Source organism: Ipomoea triloba, chromosome 15 (assembly GCF_003576645.1).
Source record: "Ipomoea triloba cultivar NCNSP0323 chromosome 15, ASM357664v1".
Lineage (NCBI taxonomy): Eukaryota > Viridiplantae > Streptophyta > Magnoliopsida > Solanales > Convolvulaceae > Ipomoea > Ipomoea triloba.
The window spans coordinates 6651943-6679030 of record NC_044930.1 but is presented as its reverse complement, the minus strand read 5'-3'; the positions used below and the strand labels follow the sequence as shown (position 1 = coordinate 6679030).

At 33.5% G+C, this 27088-nt stretch overlaps 2 protein-coding genes across 2 annotated transcripts; one reads left to right on the top strand and one right to left on the bottom strand.

Moving 5' to 3' along the window:
* Positions 1 to 236: 236 nt before the first annotated feature.
* On the bottom strand, positions 237 to 15114 carry LOC116006953 (DNA gyrase subunit A, chloroplastic/mitochondrial). Its single transcript, XM_031247488.1, has 27 exons — positions 14572 to 15114; positions 13576 to 13645; positions 13353 to 13418; positions 12862 to 12963; positions 11829 to 11873; positions 11646 to 11744; positions 11426 to 11512; positions 9181 to 9251; positions 8712 to 8820; positions 8532 to 8594; positions 7199 to 7264; positions 7009 to 7097; positions 6814 to 6862; positions 6376 to 6462; positions 6164 to 6257; positions 5307 to 5377; positions 5114 to 5203; positions 4698 to 4823; positions 4459 to 4616; positions 4221 to 4302; positions 3970 to 4134; positions 3787 to 3888; positions 2828 to 2961; positions 2061 to 2181; positions 1882 to 1936; positions 1118 to 1217; positions 237 to 666 (listed from the first exon to the last, which is right to left on the bottom strand). Exons 1-27 carry the CDS (start codon positions 14994 to 14996, stop codon positions 546 to 548), a joined length of 2847 nt encoding a protein of 948 aa, XP_031103348.1. The 5' UTR covers positions 14997 to 15114; the 3' UTR covers positions 237 to 545.
* Positions 15115 to 18508: 3394 nt separating this feature from the next.
* Positions 18509 to 26580, top strand: LOC116006892 (NAC domain-containing protein 18-like). The gene is made up of 5 exons (XM_031247398.1): positions 18509 to 18725; positions 18805 to 19079; positions 26110 to 26181; positions 26308 to 26390; positions 26472 to 26580. The coding sequence occupies exons 1-5, from the start codon at positions 18509 to 18511 to the stop codon at positions 26578 to 26580; spliced, it is 756 nt and encodes a 251-aa protein (XP_031103258.1).
* The last annotated feature ends 508 nt before the right edge of the window (positions 26581 to 27088 follow it).

The following is a 27088-nucleotide window of genomic DNA, read 5'->3' as shown; positions in this document are numbered from 1 at the left end:
TACAGACAAAAATGAGTAAACCAAAACGAAACGCAAATTAAAACTCTCTCTTCTTTGATTGCAAACTCACATGCATTTTTATTCCCTTTCTCCACTCATCCCAATCAACATTCCTTGCCTTTTTGGAAATACCACTACATACCTTCCCTATCATGAGAAGACACTAAAACAATAATCATGGATGAAAATTGATACTAGAACAATAGTCGTGAATGAAAATTAGTAAGAATCAAACATGCATAACAAAACTGTCATTTTACTAATACTCATAGGACCAAAATTGGTACTTGCTCCAAAATCAAAAGGGTCCTTCAAAATCTATAACTGGAGACCAAACTTTTTTTTTTTCCAAAATAACAATAATAATGATAGTAATAACATAATAACCAACCTATTTCTATTGATACCATAATTGATACTGAAGCAAATATCCTTTAACCATAATCTTGGAACTCCTCTAAAGCCTAAACGAGCCTAAGTCATCAGCTGTACAATCATCTGTGCTACAACAACACTGGATAGTGGATCCGCCCACTGCCCAAGTCCTATGAAGAAGCAGCAGCAACAGTGGCTTCTTCAATTTCATCAGACTCCGACTCTGCTGCTGAGATCAAAGAAGCCGATTGGATTTTTCCAGCCTGATCAAGCCGCATCAAAATAACTCCTCTGCCGGTGAAAAAAAAAACAAAAAATTACATACATGAGGTCATAACAACATCCTCAACGAGAGGCAAAAGACATTAGAGAAACACTGCTGACACAACAGGTAAAACAAAATCTACGAGAAAAAATGAGAGGTTATAATGAACAAAATTCACCATTCAAGAGGACTGTCATTTCCCATCTATACTAAACTTGACAATCTAAACTCCATGAGAATGGGGGCATGGAGTGAAACACAAACAGAATTGTAAAATTTTATTTTTATTTCACTATCACCAAACCCCATAGCCCCTGGTAATATCAGTCCTAAGAACATCAATGCAGCTCCCCCTCTCACTCCCACACCATGCATGCATATTTGAACTAAAAGTCTTTGAAAAAGACAACAATTATTTGTTTGCCATTGCAACATTAACAGTCATTATTTAATAGTAAGATTTAGTTGGATATGCACCTTGAAAACCGAGATTGGACAGATATATCCCGAACTTTTATCCGGTTCACAGTTCCACTCTGGCTCACAAGAACAACTTGTTCAACACTTTCACCATCATCTGCTACAACAAATCATAACCATTATCATCATTAGTGAGATACAAGATTGCTATGACAACTTCCTCCACATATGAAAGACAAATGTCATGAGATTAGTATATACACCTGTTATACAAAAGTTTTTCTCTTTACAATTAATTAGTTATTGAACTTTTCTGCCAGTACTATCAAGTTGCAGTTGGAACTTACTATCCCAGTTTCAGTCCCCAAACTATAGGTGTGTCTTTACTTCTAATGCCCAATTATTAATTTGGACAAGAGCAGTCCCTGACAATTGGATTATGTCATTGGACAAGAAATTCAGAGATCAATAAATACCAATTTGGGTAACCCAGGTTTGTGTTCATTAAAATTCAACAAGGTAACTGTTTTCCTTAATCAGCTCAAACTTCAAAGAATGTAGGAGGCAACCATATCTTATATGGTTGAAACAAAAAGGAAAAACTGCTAATTCAGCAGCCATAAACTCATGGCAATGATTCTAATCAACGACAAAAGTTTGAGAATCCTAATCTTGATGTGATGCAGATGGTAGAGACTAAACAGGAGTTTAGGGACTTAAATTGCCATCAGAGTTGATCTTTTCTACTGCTTAACCATCATTTTTCGCAGTGTTATTTTTGTGAATAAAAACTTAATGATGAGAAGAATTTATAACATTACCTCCCAGAGAAAACCCAACAACAAATACTGCTGCCAGCCGATCTTCAGATGAAAGCTGTGAAAATTCAAGAGAGGATTGCAAAAAACATCTTCCTCAGTAAGAAAAAAAAAATTGAAAAAAAAATGAAAACTTCTTTCTACATCCATAATTCTTGCTAATGATAATGAAGACAAATTACCTTGTAACCTCTTAAGCCAACTCTGTTCAAAGGTGATGTGCGAAACCGGCTGAGAGGGACTCTCTTTCCTAAGCCACTCTCAGACACAAACAACAGCCATGGGCCTTTCGTGCTCTTACCACTGCACAAAAACAGCATAATGAATATACAATTGTAAGTATATTAACAATAATATCAAAACTAAAGGACAAATATGGAAAGCCAATAATGAGATAAACATTCAAATATGCTGAAATTATTACAAATATAAATTCAAATTGAACATGAGGGAATGGTTGTCCAGGGGAAATTCAGAATCTAAATTCAAGTAGTACATATACATGACAATTCTGTGCTTGAAAATTACAATTACAATACTGACTTAGAGAAAGGTAGAACAATACACAAGGTTCCTGCTCCATACAAGTATGAGAAGATGACAAGTTTGAGGAAGTGTTGTGTGTGTGCACGTGTCTGATGATTCTGTGTTTAACTTTACAATTCTGGTCCTAACATAAAGAAAGGATGGGACACAATACACGAGGTTCCTGTGTCATGAGTATAAGGAAGTGTTTGTGTTTTCAGAAAGAGACAGTAACCATACAAATTATCCCCTATTAAGTTTGCAGCTTGCCTAAAGCACACTCCAGATAAAAGTATAAAGCGATAAAATCTGAAGACACAAATAATCCCCTATTAAGCTTTGAAGCTTGCATGAGGTATACTCCATATAAAGTAATATAATCTAAAAGTAAGAATTTAGCAATATTTACAAAGATGAATATTACCTTTTGTGAGCTTCTGTAACTTTCCCAAAATCACTCCACAAAGCAGCTGGTATTATGTCCATGCTAGCCATTTTATCCCCTTCTTTCAGTCTCATAGCAACTGAACCCCGAGTATGTCTTCCTTGTGCTCTTACCTGTCACAAAAGAGTGAAAATAAATGAATAAAAAGTAATATCATCAATGTTCAGCAGCAGTCATTTTCAACCAGTCAGAATCATACTGTTAGCCATAGGATTAAATGATAGATGAAATTATATAGAATAAGAAAGGTACATGAAGCCATGGCCCACACTAAGTCATAGGAAGTCCAATTTGTGAACATCTATGCCATTAAGTAGCCTTCTAAAACCACTATGCAGAGTTGAGGTTGAGCGTGCGATAAATAGCCTGTTAATGTGAGTTACTGAACAGTTTATGCTCTTTTCAAATGTTAAATCATTTGTTAAGTTTCTTGGTCTATCGAAACAGAACATTTCTAAGGCAGTATCATAATCCATTAGATCAAGATAGGACAAAGAACAAAGAGTTTTCATTAAAAAATGGTTTTGGTGAAATTTGTGGAATGTGGAAAACTAGAGGATGTGGTCATAAATGATCGTGATCAGTGGTCACTTGAGTCTGGGCTGGGTAAAATTTAAACTACATGTGAACACAGCAAATTTTCGTATGTCCTATTTCAGCTCCACACCAATTCCCCTAATTTATCAATTGGAGGATTGTATAACTTTAAATTATTAGTTCATTACTACATCAGAACAGCAGACTGTCAATTTAGCCTTGAATACCAATCATTAGAGGAATTTCCAATCCAGCAAAAGCTTTATAATTATAGCTTTTCTTGAGTACGAACTTAACTACTTTTCATGAGAAAGCCTTTTTTCAACTCCGCATTTAGAAGAAAAAAATAAAGACCTAATGTCTTTTTTCTATTTAATATAAAATAAACATAAATAACTCACGTTTTCGCAAGGACTCAAAATAACCATTGCATTTTGTGAAGCCATTGCTACCAAATCATCATTAGTGCAACGCCTCACCCATTTGAGTTCATCACCAGGGACCTGTCAAGTAAAGGTATTGTGTTTGAGTTTTATCATAACACCAAATAGCCAACACAATAACACCAAAAAGAAGTGACGAACCAATAGAATCGCCGCGATTCCTGTCGATCTGATTGAGGAGAAAAAGTTTAAAGACACTTTCTTTATATAACCTTTTGCTGTTACCATAATAAGAAATTGATCCTCCATGAACTCATCCACAGGAATAATTGATGTAATTCTCTCACCTTCAGACAAGGACAATATCTGGATCCAGGATGAAGAAACTTGTAAATAAGAATTGGAATAAATAAAGAAAATAAATAAATAAACAAAATTAGCTAGGGTAATACCCGAACTAAGGGGGTGCCAGTAGCAGCTCGACTACATTCAGGTATCTTGTAAGCTCGAGCAGAGTACACTGTACCTTTATCACTGACAAAATACATGAGAAGGTAGAAATAAGATCAGCAATTTTAGATGGCACAACAGCCAATGCATGAATTAGTTTAACTAGGAAGTTGAAAGGACAACATTGTGAGATGGTGAAATAGTTAAAATAAAAGACTGGGCAGAACATGAAATTAGTACCTAAAATATAGAACTTGATCATGGGCATGACAAACAATGAAATTGGACATAGCATCATCTACCCTTAATTTACCAACTGATTTACCAATAGTCCCACGGTTTTGAAGATTAAACGTATCAGGCTTCATCCGCTTAACATAACCCTTCTCACTAAATGCCTGATATTGCAAAGAGAAAGAATTTTGGGTATAGTAAATTGGAAGGATAGGACTCTATGACAAAGAAGCGGTTTAAAGTACCAGAAGCATTTCATCATTTGGGATAACATCAATGTCTTCAACATGGCCACTGCCTGCTTCCTCCAGCATTGAACGTCGAGGAGAGGAAAACTTGTGTTTTATTTCAATTGCCTCGTCTTCAATTACCTGGCAGTGAAATAAAACAATATTACTCATAAGCAAAAGCATAAAAATATCACATATTCACATAAACAACTCAAACAGAAAGCTTAGTTTTGTGCCAAAATAATGCAAACAAAAGAAGAGAAATAAAAATCCATTCTACACTCCCTGCCTCATTGAAAGAGAAGGAAAAACCTTTCAGTAATTTAGGAGATTACAAAGAGAAAATAAACAGTTAAAAGGAGTTCAGATGAGGGGAAGAATATGGAGGAAGAGTAGCAAGCATAACAGCAAGATCTTTATTGAAGCACAACCTGGAGTATTTTCCTTCTACTGGACAGAAGTTCTTGTAACTTGAGAATTTGTTCTGTCAAAGATTTTCCTTCAGCAACAAACTTATTTCTCTGCATTATGAAGATGATTAAATTTGAAAGAGATTGTCATTTGCCCTTAATCAATGCCATATCTTATAGAGCAAAACTAGAGTTTCACATAAATACAGCACACCTCTAGTGCTGTGAGCCTTCTTAGGCTTATATCCAATATTGCATCGGCTTGTTTCTCTGACAATCCAAATTCTGCAACAAGAATGAAAAAAAATTAAAATTAAAATAGAAGGTTAGCCCTTTTCAGCAAAGAGAGAATTTTAACTAGACTTCAATCAAACTAAATATAGGATTTTAAACTAGTCCAGTGATGGTTAAACCAAGGCCCATCACACAACGCACTCCTGGAATTTCAACCAAATTATCCCCTAATTCTCAGGAGATTGTTAACAAATGAGAAGAAAGATAAACAGATCCATTTTATTTATATGTTACGGAGTATAATCTAAGATTGGGTCAGGATCACTCAACTGGGCTATAATGCACATGGGCCAAAACACACTAAAAGATTGATCCAATCAATTAGCTAGTCTAACCCATAACCTTATAAACCCATATATATGAATACTAAATCACTTAATTTTTGTTGTCATAACATTTAGGAAGTACATGCATACACACCAAGTCACATAATTTCAACATATATATTAATAATAATAAAAACAACAACAACAATAATAACAATTAAAAATCGCTAACAATAAGAAAAGGACTCACACTATGCATGCCACCAATTAATAAAAGCCAAGAGAGAGATACTTATGAGTTATAAAAAAATGTGGGGGTCAATAAGATATGTAACAAATTAAAGAAAGCAAACATTGCATGGGGTACCAATAAGTTAAGAGAATGCTTCCCACAAAAAAACAAAAAAAAACAAAACAAAAAACAAAAAAAAACAAAAAAAAAACAAAAACCAAAAACAAAACAAAACAAAACAAAACAAAAAAATAAAACATCAGAACAGATTTACACTACCTTTCATCAAATTCCCAGCTGCCTGTGCGTTGCTCGAGGCTTGTTTTATTATATTAATAACCATGTCCAAATTATCAAGTCCAATAATAATGCCCTTGTTTCATAAACATGAATATCAGCAAAGCAACACTCTTTTATAAATATATTAATAATAATAGTAGTAATAGTAGTAGTAGTAGTAGTAATAATAATAATAATAATAATAAGCATACCTCGACAATATGATTTCTTTCTTGTGCTTGTAAAAGTTTGAACCTTGCACGCCTTTCAACAACCGAGCATCTAAAATCCAAAAAGGCCTACATAAAGGAAATGAGTAATAATTCAGAAATATTGGTATGCATCTACAGCAAAGGAAGCTAAAGAGGTTCAAAAACAAACTTGCACACTTAGTCACAAAATATTCATACATTACTATCCTGAAGAGTTGAACAATCAACAGTTTCTAATGTTCTATACATTGAATACAATTGAGATTGAGTCTTTATACTTGCACGGTTGCACCATATTTCATTGCCACTAGTATTTGTTTTAAATTCCTAGGAGGCTGTAGCTAAAAGAATTTAAAAACACCACATTTTCAATTATTTGATCTACAAATTTGAATGTTATGCATATGCAAGGAGAGCTAATTGCTAATAACTAGTCACCTGGAGCATCTCCTTCAAGCCCATCAACTTTGGTTGGCCATTGAGAATACTGACAATAAACCAACAATCACAAAGGTATATCACGAAATATGTCAGATGATTTCAACAACATTAATAATAACTCACAGGATGCAATTTGTAATGCAAGGATGTAGGCATTTAGTGCTTTCAGAAGGTTTCATCAATAAAACTTACCCAACCATGTTGCAACTAAAAGTAGACTGCAGAGCCGTATGACGATAGAGATTGTTCAATACGATAGATGAATCTGATCCTCTCTTAAGCTGGAAAGAATGAAAAGGTAAAACAACTATCATCCTATTGTCCAAGAGATTAATATAAACATAAAATAATTAGACAGCTTCTGCAATTGTGTAACTACTACCTCAATGACTACACGCATTCCTGATCGATCACTCTCATCACGTATATCACTTATCCCTTCCAAACTCTGAGAAAAAAATGTTCATAAAAATTAAATGAAGTGTTCCACAGGATAACTATATATAAATAAAGTAATAAACCAACAAATTTAGAAAAACAGAGACACCTACAATAAAAAGTCAAAGAGCAAAAAGGAAGAGCTAAAATTCAGACAATATCAACTCTAATATTGCAAAATATTGCAGCACAGTCACCCCATTATATGTTAATTTAAACTTTAAAATGATGCCATGTAGGCATGAAGCAAGCCAAAGAGAATTATTATTTTGCAGAATAAAGCGTAATACACATACTGGCTCTGAAAGTTTAGTAGGTGTTAGTTTCCATCCATTATGTAGAACCAAGTGATGGCATTATAGATTTATAGCAATTAAATATGCAAATTCTAGTCTTTCTAATATAAACAGAAATAATAGACAAGCCATCCATTTGAAGAATTTTAATAGGTTTAATGCAAATGAGAGTGACAAGTAGCAGAATAATAGTAATTACTTGTCAAAAAAAACATAGTGGAACTAAATTTATTACCACTACCTCAATAACTTTTAACAAGCAGAGAAAGTATGCAAATAGCAGAATTATAATACCTATTTTCTAGTTATTTACTGTGAATACTCCATAATAAAATTCACTTGATAATGAATCTAACTGTATGTTGTATACAACACTTATTTAGATATTTTCTATTTACCACCATATTTGCTCTGGTCTATAATGAAAAATAATAATAATAATAATAATAATAATAATAATAATAAAAGAAAATAACAAAAATCATAGCAAACTGTACAATACTTTTAGAAAGTTTTTCTTCATGATATCTTTAAGAGATGTTAAATGCAAATGCTGAAGAGAGAGAGAGAGAACAGTAACTCTTTTTCCAACATAATGGCAAGACATATTACATGTATCACCTTTTTCAAAACAAGAACTAAGAAAGACTGAGAAAGTACACTTTTACCACAGAATTTACAAAGAACATAAATGGTAAACTGCATAAATTTAACTAGTGCATATACAAAATCATAGAAAAGCATCATTAATTTCTTTGTATATCTCATTTCATCAGTGATTAAACCAAAATAAGTGGCATTTTGCAACTTATTTTACTACATCCTAAGTTTCCCCTACATGGCTACATTTCACTTATTATCATTTAATCTAGGCTTTTGAGATCATAAATTTTGCTAATATAAAATTTTGGTGGGATTGATTTCTGTATAAGGAGAAGCTGCAAGACAGCAAGAATAAGATATCAGACATCAGAATACTACCTTATTTTCCACAAGTTCAGCAATCTTCTCAACAAGAGAGGCTTTGTTTGTCTGGTAAGGTATCTGTTTCAAAAATTTTAAAAATGAAATAAACATAGAGGTAATTCAATCCAATCCCATCTGTGAGTAGAAACAAAGCATCCTAATAACAATTTTGTTCAGAGGGAAAAGAAATGAAACCTCTTTAATTATAATTGCAGTACGTTTTGTTTTGGAATCAAGTAATTCAATATCAGTCTTTCCTCTAACTGTTATGCTTCCCCGCCCAGTCCTGTATGCCTCCAGGATGCTTAACAAGAAAGAATACATGTCAAGTTAATGAAGTTATACACCATATTACAAAATCATGCAGGAGACACTATGTTAGTATGTTCCATCTTAAAATCTTTTGTTTTCATTTGGATATAAAACTCAGACGTCCCAAAACGAAAGACCCAGCAGTGTATTAAACTCCATGGTCCAAACCACAGAGCTGACTACTTAGAAGAACCTATATAGATAATTTCTGGCCTCCATTTTCACTCAATCCCAAATCTTAGTAAAGAGTTAAGTGTGGTAGTAAAATTGGATTTCTTTTCATATTTATTATCCTCTTTCGGCAGGGGGATGGCAAGGGAGGTAAAAACAAAAAATGATGAGGATAACCTACCCGATATTGCCCATTATGATTCCTCCTGTAGGGAAGTCAGGTCCAGGCATGTGCTCAAGCAGTTCTTGGAGCTGCAATAAACAAGGTTGCCATTATAAGTATGCACTATGATATAAATTTCGGTACACTACCTTTCTCACATTTTTACTGTGACAATCAATATTATTGAACAAGTGCATTGATCTCTTTGCATAAAATTTGCACAACAGCCAGAAAATGTACATTAACCAATGAAAAGGTGTCACAAGATCTTTTATTGAAACCTGGGTTTTAGACTTTTAGCCTTCAAACCTCTAACTGTACTCCATGAATGTGATTTTAAGAGGATAAGACCATGCTAGTATGACACAAAAGCCATTTCTTAATCATGAAATTGATTTAAAAGGTCATATAACTTTCAAGTCCATGACTACAACAATGACAACAATAAGCACTTCTTTTCCACCATGACATCATTAATCAATGGAAGAACTCAGCATGAGACTACACTCCATTGTTTAGTTTCCTTTTGCTCCCCACATTTTTTAAGCTAAAAACTCTTTCAATATCTCTTATTTACAAAGCATGAGACTACAAATCCCTGCCTTTGAAACACATGAAAGAGAAGAGAGTTCCATCCCTGATACACAAGTCACACCACCATATTGGATTCCCAAGAAAAGTGATTGTTCAACATATGGACTAAGTAGAAATCATGGAGATCCAAACATCATCAAATCAAATGGAAGGCAGGTGCCCTTGTGTAAGCACCCCAATACCTTGCTTCTGTTCTTATTAAAAAGGAAATACTGATGATGAAGTAAATCACCAAACTGAACCAAATTGGGTAAAGTGAAGATAAAATAAAAATAAAAATAAATTAGTTGTTAGCTGATAGCAGTTTGGTATATTTTTTTTTCTCAAAAAGCTAATTGAAAAGGCTGCTTTGAGTAGCCTTTTGAATTTTAGTATTTTGGAGTTACAAAAAGCTTATTAACCAAACAACTAATAGTAGTCAAATAAGCCAAAATTGGCTGATAGGCTGATTATTTACCAAACAGGGCCATCCCCCTTCCCCATAATGGCTATTCCTCTTGCAAAAGGATAGAAAGCAGAATCAAATAATGGAATAGGTCAATCTCCAAGAATGTTGTTCCATTAGTGGTCTATTACATAAACAAAACCTGTAGTTAGGGACAAATGTTTTTGCATAATTGCATTTCAAAGTGGAACTTACCTGAAACATTTCAGGACTATTTCCATAATTTAAAAGAAAAAAAACAATTCTAAGAATGTTTCTTAAAAAGAAATGAATATCAAGGTGGTACAAGGGTTTTTATTCATTACTCCAACCCTTGTACAGTTGTACCCCTATATTTTTATATTGTATTACTTTTAATTATAGAACTAGTTAACAATTATGGAGTAACATTTATGCATATTTTAAAATTTTCCATTTCCCCCCTGTCCAGCTGGATTCCCATTTCCATGCTACCTAAATGAAATGTAGAGCAAGCATAATCGGTAACAAATGTAAGACAAGGAAGGAGAAAAGGAACTTTTTTGGCTGTGTTAGTACTTGGTTTGTGAAAAAATATTAAGAACACTTTTACTGTACTGGAGAGCATTCCCTCTTGAATCTTAGGGTGTGTTTGATAACCAGGAAAATGACATTTTCCAGACTTTTGGTGTTTGGCAACATCCGGAAAATGTGGTCAACGGAAAACATTTTCAGTTGACCATGGAAAATGAGTTCATTTTTCCGGAAAATGACTTCCGGACAAAAAATCCGGAAGTCATTTTCCGGAAACGGAAAATGGCTTCGTGCGACTTTTTTTGTAATATATATATATATATATATATATATATATATATATATATATATATATTTCTAATTTCTAATAAATATTATTAGTTTATATATTTTTATATTTTAAATAAAATAATAAAAATATATAATTATACATTTCTACTCATTTTCCACTCATTTTCCGGAAAATGAACCAAACACACACATACAGTTTTCCAGAGTACATCCAAACACCGAAAATGAACTCATTTTCCAGAAAACATTTTCCAGAAGTCATTTTCCTGCTTTCCAAACACACCCTTAATGGAAAAGAAAACATACTTCTGCTCATTGGGAGAAAAGAACAAGGAAAAAGAAACAGAGTGCTAAATTAAAACTATACAAATAAAAAGGAGCAGCTCTCCAAAGAATATAGCTAATCTGAAAATGACGTGAAATAATTAAATGAATCTCTACCGTTGCTTCTGGATTATGAATTAAGGAAGAGAGTGCATCAACAAGCTCTCCAAGATTGTGTGGAGGGATATTTGTGGCCATGCCAACCTGAAACCATAAAGAACCAATAAAATCCCTAACATGAATTGCATTATGAAAGGATATTTAAATGTATGCATACAAAAGAATATTAGACTTCACAAGTAAAATCAGATGATATTGAGTAGATCAGGTCAATTACTGCAATGCCAGAGGCACCATTCAGAAGAAGGCTCGGAATCCTAGCAGGAAGCAATGAGGGTTCTCTTTGAGAGTTGTCAAAATTTGGGACAAAATCAACCTGTTAAACATTAGATCAAAAGTTAAAAACACAGAAGTGACTCATGAACTACATTCCAATAATCCAATATAGAAGAATACATACTGTATTTTGATCAATATCTGAAAGCAACATTGCCTCTGTAAGCGGCTGAAAATGAAACCATTTAATAACATTGTCAGCATGAAAGAAAAGCAAAGCAGATATCTGCCTAAACCTCGCAAGAGAAAGGAATTAAATGAAAGCATTTGGCTCAAACATTGGTATTCGAATTAGAATCAAAACAAAATATGAAGGAATGGTAATTGATTTTAACAAAAGAAGTCTTGCATATTTGGTGTGATTGATGAAAATAGAAATGAGAATCAGTAATAGTTTTAATTTTTTTTGTTAGGAAGCTAACAGTGTGCTCACTCTTTCAATTCTTTTTCTTTCAAAATCACCAGCCTTGATCACCTACCTTTGTGTTGAAGGTTTCAGTACAGATTTGCTCACTCTAGTACTGTAGTTATGAGGATGATAAGCAAGGATAGCAATGGTAAAGTGGCTGTGCAACAGCAATGGTGGCCAAGGTAATGAGGAAGCTGGGTGAGGTTGAGAGAGGGTGGCAAAGGTAATGTGTCTGCTCACTCTGTTTATTTCTTTCTTTTTTTTTAATTTCATTTTTCTTCCTTTCTCCACATTTTCCATTCCGTAGTCAAAACCCATGGTAGGAGTCTGTAATCAGAAAAGCCATTCCAGATGTTTTTGGCTTTCATGCCATAGTAGGAAGTTCTTCAAACAAACAAAAATAAGGATTCAATTTCCATTCCCATACTTGAAACCAAAAGCACCCACCCTCTCGTGTGCAGATAAAATAACCTGATACTTTCACTTCTCTAGGGATGAAAAAAAATTAAAAAGTTAGCTAGAAAGATGACACTCAAAGCTCCAAATTTCATGCAATGGTTGTCCCGATAAAAAAGTTGAAAATTTTGAAACTAAAATTGTTTTAAAAGAGTCTTACAATAGATTCAAGAATGAAGAGACAAAATAAACATAAACATAAACATAAACTTTCTTTACTACCACCTTCACTTATGTAACACACCAAATTTTTCACATAAACATATCCTAAAAAAAAATAACATTCACCTACATCCAATCTGCACTCAGTGTATCGCATTGCTGCAGCAGGATCTGCATCAATCGACCCAAAGTTCCCATGTCCTTGAATAAGTGGAAAGCGCAAGGAAAAATCCTGAAGAAACAAAAGCTTTAGTATGCTTACAAACAAGAAAAATATTAAGTACAAATGAGAAATAAAAACAATCAATTGAAGCTTTAAAATGCAAACAACTCTGAAGTCAATATTAGTGTGTTTGACCATTCCAAAAAATAATACCATGATAATAGCAACAGTGTAATACCAACAGCAACTTCTTGTAATGCAGCAAGCATAATATTAGATCAATACATTTACAACAAGACAGAGATTTAATGTCTTTCTATTTTCTTGCACACTACTTAGAAGTTAGAACTACACCTTCATAATCCTATGTCAAATTTACATAGAACTATAGGGAGAAGTTGGAATGAGGCATGCTAATATTAAAAAAATTTGACACTTAAAAGAAAGATTTGTTTTACCTGTGCCATTCTCACCAAGGAATCATAAACGGCATTATCTCCATGTGGATGGAACTTGCCAAGAACCTATAGTTGAAAAGAAGAAACAAATGAAAACAAGCTGTGAATTCCTTTTTGATACACCACAATTTCATTATTGAATTATAATGAGGTATAAGTAGACACAAGCAGAAATTATGGTACAAATGAATACAAAGAAATATAGTTTTAGCTGCAAGCCTACCTCTCCAACAACTCTTGCACATTTCTTGTATGGCTTCTTTGAAGAAAGACCAAGTTCATGCATTGCAAACCTGTAGTCAATATTTGAAATAAGAAGGATGCATCAATCACATTAATCAGCAGATATACTCCATAACAATTAGAAAACAAAATCAGCAAAGTGCTAAATGGACAGAACTACTACACTTCCTTTCTTTAACAAGTAAATAAACAACTAGTGGACAAAGAAACAGCACTAGACATATTTTTCAGGCTAATTTTTATAACATTATTATATTACTGCAACTTACTAACTGAATTACAGTCAAGACTTACTAATAGAAGTGGCAACAAAGGTATTTAAGATCACTAAGCTATGCTAAGGAAAATGTAGTTTCTTTGATGCAGGATTAAATTACATAAACAAAATAGAACCATGAAATGACAGTAACAACTTGGCAAAACTTGTATATTGTATAGGTTCCATCAAGCATTAAAATATATATATATATATATATATATATATATCATCTTGCTCCCCGAATTTAGTGAGGAGTGCAAGGAAAGATAAGCTAAATGAATGATTCACCATCTGTAAAACAATGTTGAAATTGAAAAGGCTATTGACAAATCCCTCTCTTTAGAGAGTCTAGTCCTAAAAGCATTATATGTGTTTACTGGGGCCAGGACTTTATGGAAGAAAGGAGTTCTTATATATATACTAGTTTTACTCCTTGCTCTCTAACATGGCTATTGGTGGTAGTGATCAGAATTGACAGACCAATTTTTCTTCTTTTGTTTCCATCCAATTAATGAGAGACGAGAAGGGATTCGTGGCATTTTCCTAAAAAAGATTACTCTCAGGCTCCAATACTAGGTCTTTGAAACTGTTGAAAAGCCCAGTTCAGAAATTTCAGTTTCACATTCACATCAACACTACTACAACTTCAAAATACAACCGATTAGGCCTCACATTCGGTTCCAGTTCACAAAACATGTAAAGCAAGCAATCACTCACAGTATCCGTCGGTGCACCGGTTTCAACCCGTCACGAACATCAGGCAGCGCTCGCCCGAGTAGCACTGACATGGCATAAGACATGTACGCATCGGTGGCCTCCTTGTGGAGCTCAGTAGCGACAATTCTACCCTCGCCTCCACCACCATCACTCACAATGACGCTTCCGTTCACTGTATCCCCACCATCCGCCGCCTCAACTTCCCTCCGCGTAGCACTCACTGAGCGCACGCGTCTCCTCTGAGGAACCGCGGCGGAGAGGAACCGGAGCTCCGACGCTCCTCTTCGGAGCCCCGGAAATGGAGGCACTCGGGCTGGGAGAGTAAGCCGGTGCTGGTATCTGCATAATAACCGGAATCCGGTGGTGAAGGCCATCGGTTTGGATAGTCGAAGTCCAGATGAAAGATGAAAACTGTGAATATTCATGCCATAGAACAGTATAGAGATTGCAGAGTTATCTGTGGCCTGTGAGTTTGTCTACGGACTACGAGTGTGAGAAATTAAATCCAAATCCAAAAAACATATATATAGTCAAATAAATATTACTCTGTAAAACCCTAGTGCAGCCATTTTTGGGTTACTTGCGCGCCAGTTTTCTCACAAATTTAATTGATGAGGATATATAAGAATATTAAATCTGTAGTTTATAATTGCAATGTTTTGTATGAGTATTAATATAAATTGTTATGGATGGTACTACAATTATTATTACTTTTAACCAATGTTATTGTCTATTGTAAACTTTTAATCTTTGAGGTATATCCTATATAAATTTTTCTTTATTCATAATTAAATTTTGTTGTCTTATTAATTCTATAACTCTTTTATCACATGATTAATAAGAACAATATTAAAATATTAAAATAAGGATCAAATAACCGAATAGGTCACTTAAGTGTATTTTGACTACTCAACCTACAAAAATTACAATTGGATTCTTAAGTTAACCAAAGATCTTGTTGTATAGTGATATCCGGTGTCTTGGTTAACACTCCCACATGGATGGAGTGGGTTTACTCAAAAAAAAGTTAACAAGTTTTCTTCTTGTTTTTGTGAATTGTTCGTCTCCTCCTTATCCTCTTATATAAGTTTTTTCTTGTTATTTTCTCGGTTGTTTCTTAGTTGTCTTCCTTCTTGGTTTTAGTTTTTTGCTTTCGGGTCTTGTTTATCAAGCTCCAATGGAGGTAGAAAGTGATATGTCACTGGAAAACGCTTGTGTTACTCTCACACTAGCATATGAGGATGAGGAATGTTTGGTGGTTGGTGATAATGACATTAATATTGACAATAGTGAATTTTGAGTTTTCTTTTTGTAGGTCGTTTGTTGACGGATAAGTGAGCCTATTAAATTCTCAGTGTTGAATGATACATTGGCCGCCGTCTGGAGACCTAGGCACGGCATTACCATCCGAAAAGCTTGTTCGAACTTGTTCATCTTTCAATTTTTTCATGAGGTGGACATTAACAATGTTCTTGAGGACGGTCGTCATATGGTGTTTGAACAAAGCTTGTTAATCCTCAAACATCTATACCCGAATTATTTTCCATTTGAGATTTCCTCACATCCACGGAATTCTAGATCCAAATACATAAATTGTCAATGGGTTTATCTACATAGAAGGTTGCTAGAGTGATAGGGAAATTCTCGCACATATTTTTGTGCTGACAAGAAAAATGATGACGGTTCCTATAAGTCCGTATCCTAGTTGACATCACTAAACTGTTGAAGAGGAAGATGAAAATGAGGAAGGAGGGTGGTGATCTATTATGGGTAGAGTTCAAATATGAACAATTGTCAAATTTTTACTTCTTTTTGTGGAGTGATAGGCCACATAGAGAAATATTAAAGCTCTTTCAAGGTGTTACGGAAGAAACAAAGCGCCTATATGGTGTTTGGCCTTGAGCTTCTGGTTGTCGTCCACCATTGACGATGGGGAGTAAATGGTTGGTGGAGGGTGCTTCCAGTCGTGAACATTGGTACAAGAGATGTGGATATGTCAAACGTTGTCACATATACACACACTGTGTACGAAGATTTAGTCACTCAAGGATTAGGGGGTGGCTACATGCATAACGACAAGCGTAATGAGGTGCAAGGAAGGGTAAAGATAAAGATGTTTTTGTCTGAAATGTGACAAACCATAAAGTATAAGACGAACCAACATGGTTGCCAGGCAATGCCACAAATTTTTATTTTTATTTTATCATACGCATTTGAGAAATGTGTATGATGTATTTTATACATTATACGCATTTCTCGTATAATCTACATATTTGAAAAAAAAATAAAAGGTCATTTAAGTTTGAAAAATCCGTTTCTGACGCCACTTGCATTTTCAAAATTCGTTTTTCATATTTTTGTAAACATTTTTTTTCCCTATTTTCGTCTCCTACTTTATGGTTTGTCACATTTCAGTTAAAAATCCAAGACAAAGATTGCATTGTTTTGGAAGAAACGGTTGGGCGTTTGGGTTCGGGTAGTATCTAGAAACCAACCTTATGGGCTTATTGGACCTCTAATATGTGAGCAAAAGAAGAGAAGAGTTAATGACCCATAAAATATTGATGAGGTTATTACTACTTTTATGGCAAATTATGTTGTGCAAGGTGGATTTGGGTCCAAAACCACGTCGTTTTTGTCTTCTTCTTTTTCTTCTTCTTTTTTTTTTAAAAAAAAAAAAATTAGTAAACATATTGTTGAATATAGAGTTGTTAAAAAATGTGTGAATGTAGAGGTTTCAAAGTGTGAATGAAGAGTATAGAAATCGTGAATGTAGATTTATGATTGTGTGAATGTAGAGTTGCCCAGAAATGTGTGAATGTGGAGGTTTCAAATTGTGAATATTGAGTATAGAAATCGTTAATGTAGAGTTATGCATGTGTAAATCTGTAATAGAGTTAAGAAGTTCTAGCAACTTGTAGCCCTGTAATGTGTGAATGTGGAGTTCTCAAGTTGTGAATGTGGAGTATAGGACATGTGAATATAGAGTTTTGAATGTGTGAATGTGGAGTTTACAAATTGTGAATGTAGAGTATAGTGTATGTAATGTAGAGTATAGTTACTAAACATATAATCCTGTAATGTGTGAATGTGGAGTTTACAAATTGTAAATGTAGAGTATAGTGTATGTGAATGTAGACTCAGGTTCACCTTGCAAGGTGGACCTGGGTCCACGGCATAACAATGGAGGAGGCTTTTGACGCTTATGTTGGATCTAAAAATGGTCAAGAGGTGGGTCCTGTTCAACAGGTCCACATAGCCCAATAAGTTGTGTAAGTTGGAACTATTTTGGGCTTGGCAACCCACAAACAATTCAAGTCCTAGTGGACTTAGTCCACTCAAAGAGGCGACAACTATTTTTTCTTATGGATGATCAAGGATTTAGTCTCAATAGCGATATGCATGTCTTTTTGCTGCTAGTGTCAAACATATTTGTTAATAGTACATGAACATGTTATAACTAAGTATACTATATTATAATTGGTACAACCAGCACCAAAGAAAAATCCTATAAAATATTATTTTAAACTTTTTTTTTTTTATAATTACCCATATAATATATATATACGCTTTATATATTAAAATAGTTCTTTAAATGTGTGTCAATTTAATTCTAATCGATTGATCAAAATTTATTTCAACCCCTTTTTAATTTTTTTTATTTATTTCTTGACTGGATATAATTAATAATTATATTTAGACTTATCATTATTACGGAGTATTATTTAATTATGTGCATAATCTAAAACATAATATTGTTCAATCCAGATTATATATATAAAAACCCTACTTAAAACGGGATTATGATTTGGATTTATCCTAAACTGTCCTTAACTAGGAGTATAGAATTAGTCATTCAACAATTCTTTTTATATAAATAGACCCACTAATTAACCCCAATAAAAAAAAAAGGCGCGAGATCATCAGAGTTGTGGTCATGGCCGCTTCTTGCAGTGCTCAACGACCTAACGGCTATGGTGATGACGACAGTGATGAGTGGAAGAGAAGCCTGCCTCCCGGACATGGCTTTTATCCCACCGATCAAGAACTCATTACGGAATACCTCAAACACAAGGCTCAAAATCTGAAAATTCACGCGGGAATCATCAACGATCTTGATATTTATAACTATCATCCTGAAGAACTTGAAGCAGGTTTGTAATTTTGCTTATTTCTACTTAAAATCTGGAAAATTAGATTAATTACTTACATGTAATATATGTGTATATGCAGCTAATGCTTTAAATAATTGGAATGGGCGAAGGTATTTCTTTACGGCGTTCAAGAGGAAGACTAAAGACGGAACGAGAGGCGACAGGGCGGTGGGCGGTGGGAAGGGATATTGGAAAGCCTCTCAGGCGCGAGAACCATTGAAAGACGGCGGGGGTGTAGTGATCGGCACCAAACAACCCCTGGTGTTCCACGATGCTGAAGGCAAAAAAACTTCTTGGCTCATGTCAGAGTTTCGATATCCTGCTAATGTCGATCCTTTTCCACTTTATAATCAGGTCAGATCTTCCTATCTACTTTAAATTTGTTTTAAAAAGTGTTAAATATTTAATATTAGGGATGTCAATGTACCAAAACGTGTAAGGTAGAGGTACTTAAGGTGGCATTCAAATGCGAACCAGTCTTAATGTGCGAACCTGCGAACTACTGAAAGATTGCATCTCAACTATTATTACATGAATGCACTAAGCATGAATGCACTGCAAACTTCTCCAAGCATGTTTGAGAGTTATTGGAGTGCATTCACGTAGAAGTTGTGGTGCAATCTTTCAGTAGTTTGCTGATTAAGATTGATATGCGTCCAATTAGGTACTCAGAATCCTTTAAGAGATTTTAGCAAAATAAATATTTGATTAGAACTAAAAGAGAAAATCTTATTAACGTAACTATATTCAAGTGACTAAAATTTAAATAAAAAGATATGAGATTCAGTACTTTTATTTATATATACATTTAAGTTATGTTCTTAATATGCTATTTTAATAGAGTAATTTAATAGTGTTTTTTTAAAGTAATATATTTTTCTTTGCTAAATAAATATTTTTGTTTTAACCTGAAAATCATTTTACCATATGTTTTCAAATGCAGACAGAACATGAGTTGGCACTTTGTGTTATTTATTATCATGGAGAGAGAAAGATTGTAGGTGACAACCAAGAATCGAAGAGCAATAACACAAATTCTATGGAAAATCTCCAAAGCCCTCATCTCATTCCAACTCCTTGTGCAAACCCTAATTTTGCTTCAACTTCAACCATGCAAAACCCCAATCACACACCATACCCAACCCTAAACCCTAACTTTAATGCAACTTCTACCCTCCAATGTCCCAATCACCCACCATCACCGGCCCAAAACTCTAACTTTATTACAATTTCATTTCCATATCCAACTCAAAACCCTAACTTTAATGCAACTTCTACCCTGCAAAGCAACAATCACCCACCATTACCATGCCAAAACTCTAATAACTTCATTGCAACTTCATCTCTATATCCAACCCAAAACCTTAACTTTAATTCAACTTCTGCTTTACAAAGCCCCAATCACCCACCATCACCAACCCAAATTTCTAACTTCATTACAACTTCATCTCTATATTCAACCCAAAACCCTAGCTTGAATGCAACTTTTGCTCTACAAAACCCCAATCACTCACCACCACTAACCCAAAACTCTAACTTCATTCCAACTTCATCCATGCAAAACCTCAATCACTCACTATCTTTTGCCCAAAACCCTAACTTCATTGAAACTTCATCTCTACGAAACTCCAACCACCCACTATCTTCATCTCAAAACCCTAACTTCATTGCAACTTCATCCCAACAAAATCCAACTTTTCCACAATATTCGTTAGCCCAAAACTCTTTCCTGCAGGGTGCTTGGAATTGGAATAATGAATTACCAGCTCCTTTATTCATTGATGAGGAGATCCATCAATATTTCAACGATGATGGCAATGGGGACACTTTCCAACTTCGTGTTCTATCATATGATTCAGACGACACGGACGAATCTTCATCCAGAAAGAAGAGGATAAAAAAGAAAAAAGTCTTGAATAAAACAAAATAAAAAGAGCATTACAGTTTTGGCTTATTATTGTAAAACACTAAGTGCGTGATCACATTTTCCTTTTTAGAAGCCAACAATATGTATAGATATCCGCACATACTCTGTATATTGGCTTATGAATATATATACAAAGCTCGATCTCGAGATTAAACTTGAAAAGTCGAATCTAAAGAGGAGCAGATGCAGTGTATAGGGAAGAGTTATGCTGCTGCGATTAGAATTTGTGTGTATATATCATGCATGTTACTTCATATTTATAATGTATGTAAATGATTCAAATGATCGAGTTTGGTCTTGTTGGTAACGATTATTTGTTATAGGCTAGTTAGCCTATGTTGAAAAATGTATTTGACATATTTTATATGACCGGATAAATATCATTATATTGACTTATCACATAATCACATTAATGGTTGTCTAATCTCTTGAAATAGATAAAGAATCATTTATATTCAAAGACGATAATGCGGATATTTTGGGACTAATTAAAACTCATTACTCCATTGTTGTTGGAGCGCCTCTTTAGAACCAAAAGTTTTATAATCGCAAGAGGCATGCATGATATTTGCAATGAAATTGCTAGCAACATTTAGTACTCCTCTTGCAATGAAGCCAAAGATTTTGACATTTATGTAAGAAGCCAATATATGATTTTGGTTCTGCTATTTCGTTTGATCCCTATGATGCCAAGTCTCAAACTGATTATATATGTTATGTGATATCCCAAATTGCTATCCCCGTGATATACCTGAGTGTACTAACCCACAAGATTTTCTACTCCCATAGTTTACGCGCAAAACTAGCCCATGAGTCCCTATATGATTTGTAATACCCTCATAGTGCAAAAATTCATAGGTGTGTGACAAGAGTATTCTAGCTATGCCCAATTTCTATAGAAACAACATAACAAATGTGCATATGGTTTCGGCAAAAATCGCACACATCAAAAATATATATTGCACACGACTTGCAAGAACTAAATTAACAAATCATAATACATTAAAGAACAAACAACGAAATAGGCAAATAAGCACAAATATATCCATAATCCAAATATAATTATATTAATTAAGCACAAGCATCTTCAATACACAAAATATATACAAGATTAAATCAAAATAAATATAAAGAAAGAATGAAAAGAAATGTCCATTGCTTTCTCCTTGATCCTATGTTTGAAGTATGAAACTAGCATCTACTTTTCTTTTCTTTTCTTTTTTTTTTTAAAAAAAAAATTACAAAATAAAAACTAATCTACTCCTAAAACTACTGGAAATCTACTTTTGGAGGCTACATTTTGGAAGATGAAATTGAGATTATAAAGAGAGAAAGGGTTAAGAAAATATATATAGGCAAAAGAATAAGACAAAAGAAACATTTTCTGGCGCAACTACACAGTCAACAACTCTATATATAGCATAACTTTGACTTATAACATAATTTTGATATCCATAACTTTGACTACATGATCTGAATAAGAGTACGTTATATATAGCCCTTTGAGGAACTTTTCAATGCCCTGACATCATCCCAATTGGATTACAAGTATATCATTAAATGGGTATTTGGTTCAAGCTATACAACATAATCAAGATAATGTAAACTTTGAAATGTCACATTCACATATTTGGTTCAGATTATTTTACATTCCTAAGAAAATATAACTTTAATTTTCCAAGGAATGCAACACACCATTTCACATAGAATTTTGAAGGGATTGTGATTCCCTCACAACTCTTGGGTGGTATAATATGTCCATGCATATTTACTACTTTTGTCATTTTAATTCTAATTATTATGAAATATATATTTTATGTTAGCTTGTTATACATATCATATTTAATTATTTTGCAATTATATATTTTATTTTATTTCTTATTACGTCATGTTAATTTATATATAAAGTAAATTTGTTTTTCACGTTCAAGCTCTTAGTTAATTATTTTTAAATCATATACTTAATTATATATATGTTACCATTAATGCTTTATTTATTTATTTTGATTTTGAAGTTTATTAAAATACATGAAAATATGTTAATAAGGGTATTAAAGAAAAAATCATTATAACATAAAGATAACCCCTAAACAAAACATTTTTATATTACATACATCAGTTTTAACCAAATACAGATATAACATTCTCATCATAATTTAAAATTCTCAACAATCTAACATTCCGTAAGTTTATATAGCATTTTGTGAACCAAATATCCATTAAGAACATCCCCAATAATATGAGTTTTTATGTTGATTTTTGTAAAGCTAAAATCTAGTTGTATGATCTTTAACTAATGTGAGCATTGATTTTTTAATTTCTTGAATTTTTCTCCTACAAAGATCTTGATATTTGCAAGAGAAGAAGAAAAAAGAAAAAAAAAAAAAGGAAAAAGAAGCAAGGGAGCACACTGTGCGCCCAAGCAAGCGGCCGCTATGAAATTTTGGCCGTTGCATCATTTTTTTTTAATTTTATACTTGTCAGAATCTTTTTATTTTTCTTATTATTTTTTTTTCATTTTTTCTCTATCCTTTCTCTCTTACTTAGCTTCCTTAAAACCAACAAAAAACCTTGACAATTAAAGATCCTTTAAGAATTGGGACGATGCATATAAGTCTTTGACTAGTATCGTGTAGTAACTAGTAAGAGCCAATTAATGAAAGGCCATCCAACCTATCTAAGTGCGAGTATACATATAGTAGGTGGTATAGCCGTATTCATGAGTCATGATAAATTGAGCAACATGATTGATTGATATATGTTAGTCTGTGTGAATACTGAATAATTGGTGTGATCTTAGTCACAATTTTGAATTTTTGAGATACATCTTCTACTAATCATACATTAGGCGAAATAGAGAAAATTCCCCATTAGTCGGATTGATGAGCTAGCTGATTCCATTGCGTCAAACCAAATGGATTGATGAGCTAGCTAGCTTAATTAATGACATTAATAACGTTATACCCATCCAGCACAATAATGCACATGCAATACACAATGCTTCCCACTTTGCCAACTACTTAGGTTGAAAGCTGAAAAGTACACAGCGGCGACCGCATTTCTCGTACAAAACGAACACCACCGTACGTGGAGTATGCTGTCATTGGCCTGACCTATCAACCAGGGCAAATTATACTAAACGCCTAAAGGCACAACTTTGCCAACAATTCTTGACACGGTTATTACAATGTCAAAAGTTATAACTCATATTGAAGATGTAACTTTATTTCCTTATATATTGCTACCACATTTTTTAGAGGCAATGTGTTGGATTTGGCTCTTTGCGATCTCCGTCAACAATTCCCCTAGTCACCGATTGATGGACATGGCATTTTACTGGCATCTGCCAAACATTATATGGCTTTAGTTAAATAATTATATGCTCGTAAATAAATTGAAAGCACTAATAAATTAACTACATAGTTTGATAGTATGCACTTATAGTTAACATATTGATATTATGTGTTACCCTTTAATTTATTTACAGGTACATATGTACACATATATTTATTACAAATATATAATTTTTGAAACAAAGTCTACAATGCATGTAGAGTAAATTCTGATCCATGATATAATGATTGATGAATCAGTTTAACCCCCAACATTATTTGTTCACGTTCCTTCTTGAATTTTGTTTTAGGGTGTGTTTGGTAACCCGTAAAATGGCTTCTGGAAAATGTTTTTCGAGATTTCGGTGTTTGACAACGTCCAGAAAATGTGGTCAACGAAAAATGTTTTCCGTTGACCAAGAAAAATCATTTCATTTTTCCGGAATCGCCAAAATGGCCGTTTCGCATGTTTTCGACCAAAACCAAGCCATATCACCCATGACCATGGATCAAGGAGGTGGGGAAACCGCTGGAAACCTTTGCTACGTTTTTTTTTTTAAATTTAAATTTTATGAATAATACATAACATTATTTTAATATCATTATAATTTTTTATATTTTAAAAAATAATTACAATGTTTAATTATACAATTCTATCCATTTTCCAGAAAATGAACCAAAAGACAATTTTTCATAATAAATCCAAACACTGGAAATGAAACTATTTTCAAAAAATAACTTATTTTTCATAAAATATTTTCTAGAAGTCATTTCCCTGCGGCCTTATTATCAAAGCGCTAGATAGATTCCCATTATTTGAATTCCCAAATTTCGGTCCACGTGAAAAATCATAACAAAAACACCTACACGTACTACCTGAGTACCTTCAATGCTATACGGCATACGCCTTCATTCCGACCAAACGCGGTGCCTCTCATCATCTCGTGTTTCATATTTCATTTATCTATCAACTGGTCTAAAAGTAATGAATACTTGAACGTTTTGTATATGTTTTATAAATAATATAAAAAGTGCGGTAAGATTAGTCCTCAAATGGAAAATGGGCTAATAAAGTTTTTTATTTTATTTTATTTTTATTTCTCTTTTTGGTTACACGCAAAGAAAACTAGACAATTTCTTATTAACTCAGAATAGGTAGGCTAGCCAATTCACTAGTAATTTATGAAAATAAATATTTTTTTTTAATGTGAGTTCTAATTGTAGGTAGGGCTAGTAAATATTTTTAAATATAAGATTCAAATTGGCCACTGAACGTAATTTGAAAGTTGCAGTCAGGCTACTGAACCCAAAAAAAAAATGCGATTAGGTCAATGAACACTCCAAATGTATGCAACTTCACCTGATGATAGGTTACCATTCATTTCATCAGGTTACTTGCTTATGTGGACGGTGAGTTGGCATTTTAAAATAATTTTTAATAATAAACTATTAAAATAATTAAAAAATTTAAAAAAAAAAATAATTAAAAAAAAACACATCTGCGGCCACCCCCTTAATAATACCCTTGCCACCTTGATAGGAAACATGTAGATGAAATCAAATTCAATTAATTAATTAATTAATTAATTAATTATAATAATAATAATAATTATTATTATTATTATTATTATTATTTAAGGAAAGTCAACTTCTTTCACAAAACAACTTTTGCTTTATGATGACATGTATTTTTTCTACTGCACCTGCTGATTTGAAGGTTTTTTTGTTTGCTTGATGAATGTGGAATTGCGTGTGGTAACAAGTGCATTGAATGTAAGAGCATGAGCAATTGATGAACTAGGATGATCATGCTAGTTTTTAATTTGAATGTCATTTAGATTTTCTTTATGAGATCTGATCTTATGTGTGTTTTTACTTGTTTTCCTCTTGAGAAATTGTTTAACCAAATGTTATTTTGAGTTACCTATCATTGTTTCTGTTGTGTCATTAAATGCACTAAATTCAGTGAATAGTCAGCCTTGTAGTTAGTTATGCCATTATATTCTATTTCAAATTTAGATGTTAGTAAATGGTGTGTAATACTGTTGATGGATAGTTTAGGCTTTAAGGCTATGTGATACTGATATTTGAAAGTATCATTTTATTGTTTTTGCTTGTTTAATAGCGAGATGAACTTCAAAAGGATCGGAGCCTAATATGTTTGAGTGTTTTGCCCAAATGCACAAAAAGAAAGATGGTATGTTTGTTAATGAGAGATCAAAGAGAATTACTGTAAGTATAACGTAACTAATCATATTTTGTTAAATAGATAAAATTCTTATATGCCATTGTATACTTATTTTATTGTGTATATTAATTGTAGGAAAAAGTACAAGCACGCCATGATGCTGCAACGCAAGAAGCTGAAGACTCAACTGAGTCACCAAATATAAACATGTCACAGTTGTATGTAGATGTTAGCGGGGCAAAAAAAATAGCGTATTTATGGCTTAGGGACTAAGGATCTTCATTTATCAATGGGAATAGTTGTGGTTCATCTGCTACCTCACAACTTCATCAAGATGCAATGAAAGAGATGATGAACCAACAGTTAGAGACCATGCGGGTTGAGATGGAGGCTAAACTACAAGCTTAGATGGATGTTAAACTACAAGTTGAAAGAAATCAAATGCAGACACAAATGCAGGCTCAAATACAAGCTCAGATTACAAGTTTGATGGATGAGTTGCGTCGCAATGGAGTGCAATCCACTTCAATTTTATGCCACCACATCAAAATACTCAGCAAGCTGAACATTCTGTTAATTCAAATGATGAAAATCTAGGAGAGGATTTTTGGTCTTACTGTTATTGGGGCGTTGTCAATATTAGTCCACTTCATTAATTTTTGCCACATTACGGCCAGTCTTATTTAGTCATTACCACTTTTAGTCTACTGTTAAAATTTTCATTAAATAACTGTCCAAAACAGGGGTATTTTAATCTTTTCATGCTTTGATTATATCCTTTACCCTTTGTAGTGGTTTTCCTTACACATTTTCATCAAATGAAGAGGTCCGGCGAAAGCAATGACTTTGTAATGTGGTCCACATGGCTTTCGCTGGACCTCTTCAATGGATGAAAATGTGCAAGGAAAACCACTGC

Bases quoted from the DNA above. Each gene is read 5' to 3' on its own strand.
- LOC116006953 (XM_031247488.1), bottom strand. From the start codon at position 14,996: ATGAATATTCACAGTTTTCATCTTTCATCTGGACTTCGACTATCCAAA. The intron at 9,252-11,425 runs GTAGAGATTCAT...TGTTTATTGCAG, and splicing joins TTCATAATCCAGAAGCAACG to CTCCAAGAACTGCTTGAGCA. The intron at 2,962-3,786 runs GTGAGTTATTTA...CTTTTGTGACAG, and splicing joins TTTTGAGTCCTTGCGAAAAC to GTAAGAGCACAAGGAAGACA.
- LOC116006892 (XM_031247398.1), top strand. From the start codon at position 18,509: ATGGCCGCTTCTTGCAGTGCTCAACGACCTAACGGCTATGGTGATGAC. The intron at 18,726-18,804 runs GTTTGTAATTTT...GTGTATATGCAG, and splicing joins TCCTGAAGAACTTGAAGCAG to CTAATGCTTTAAATAATTGG. The intron at 19,080-26,109 runs GTCAGATCTTCC...CTTGTTTAATAG, and splicing joins CTTTTCCACTTTATAATCAG to CGAGATGAACTTCAAAAGGA.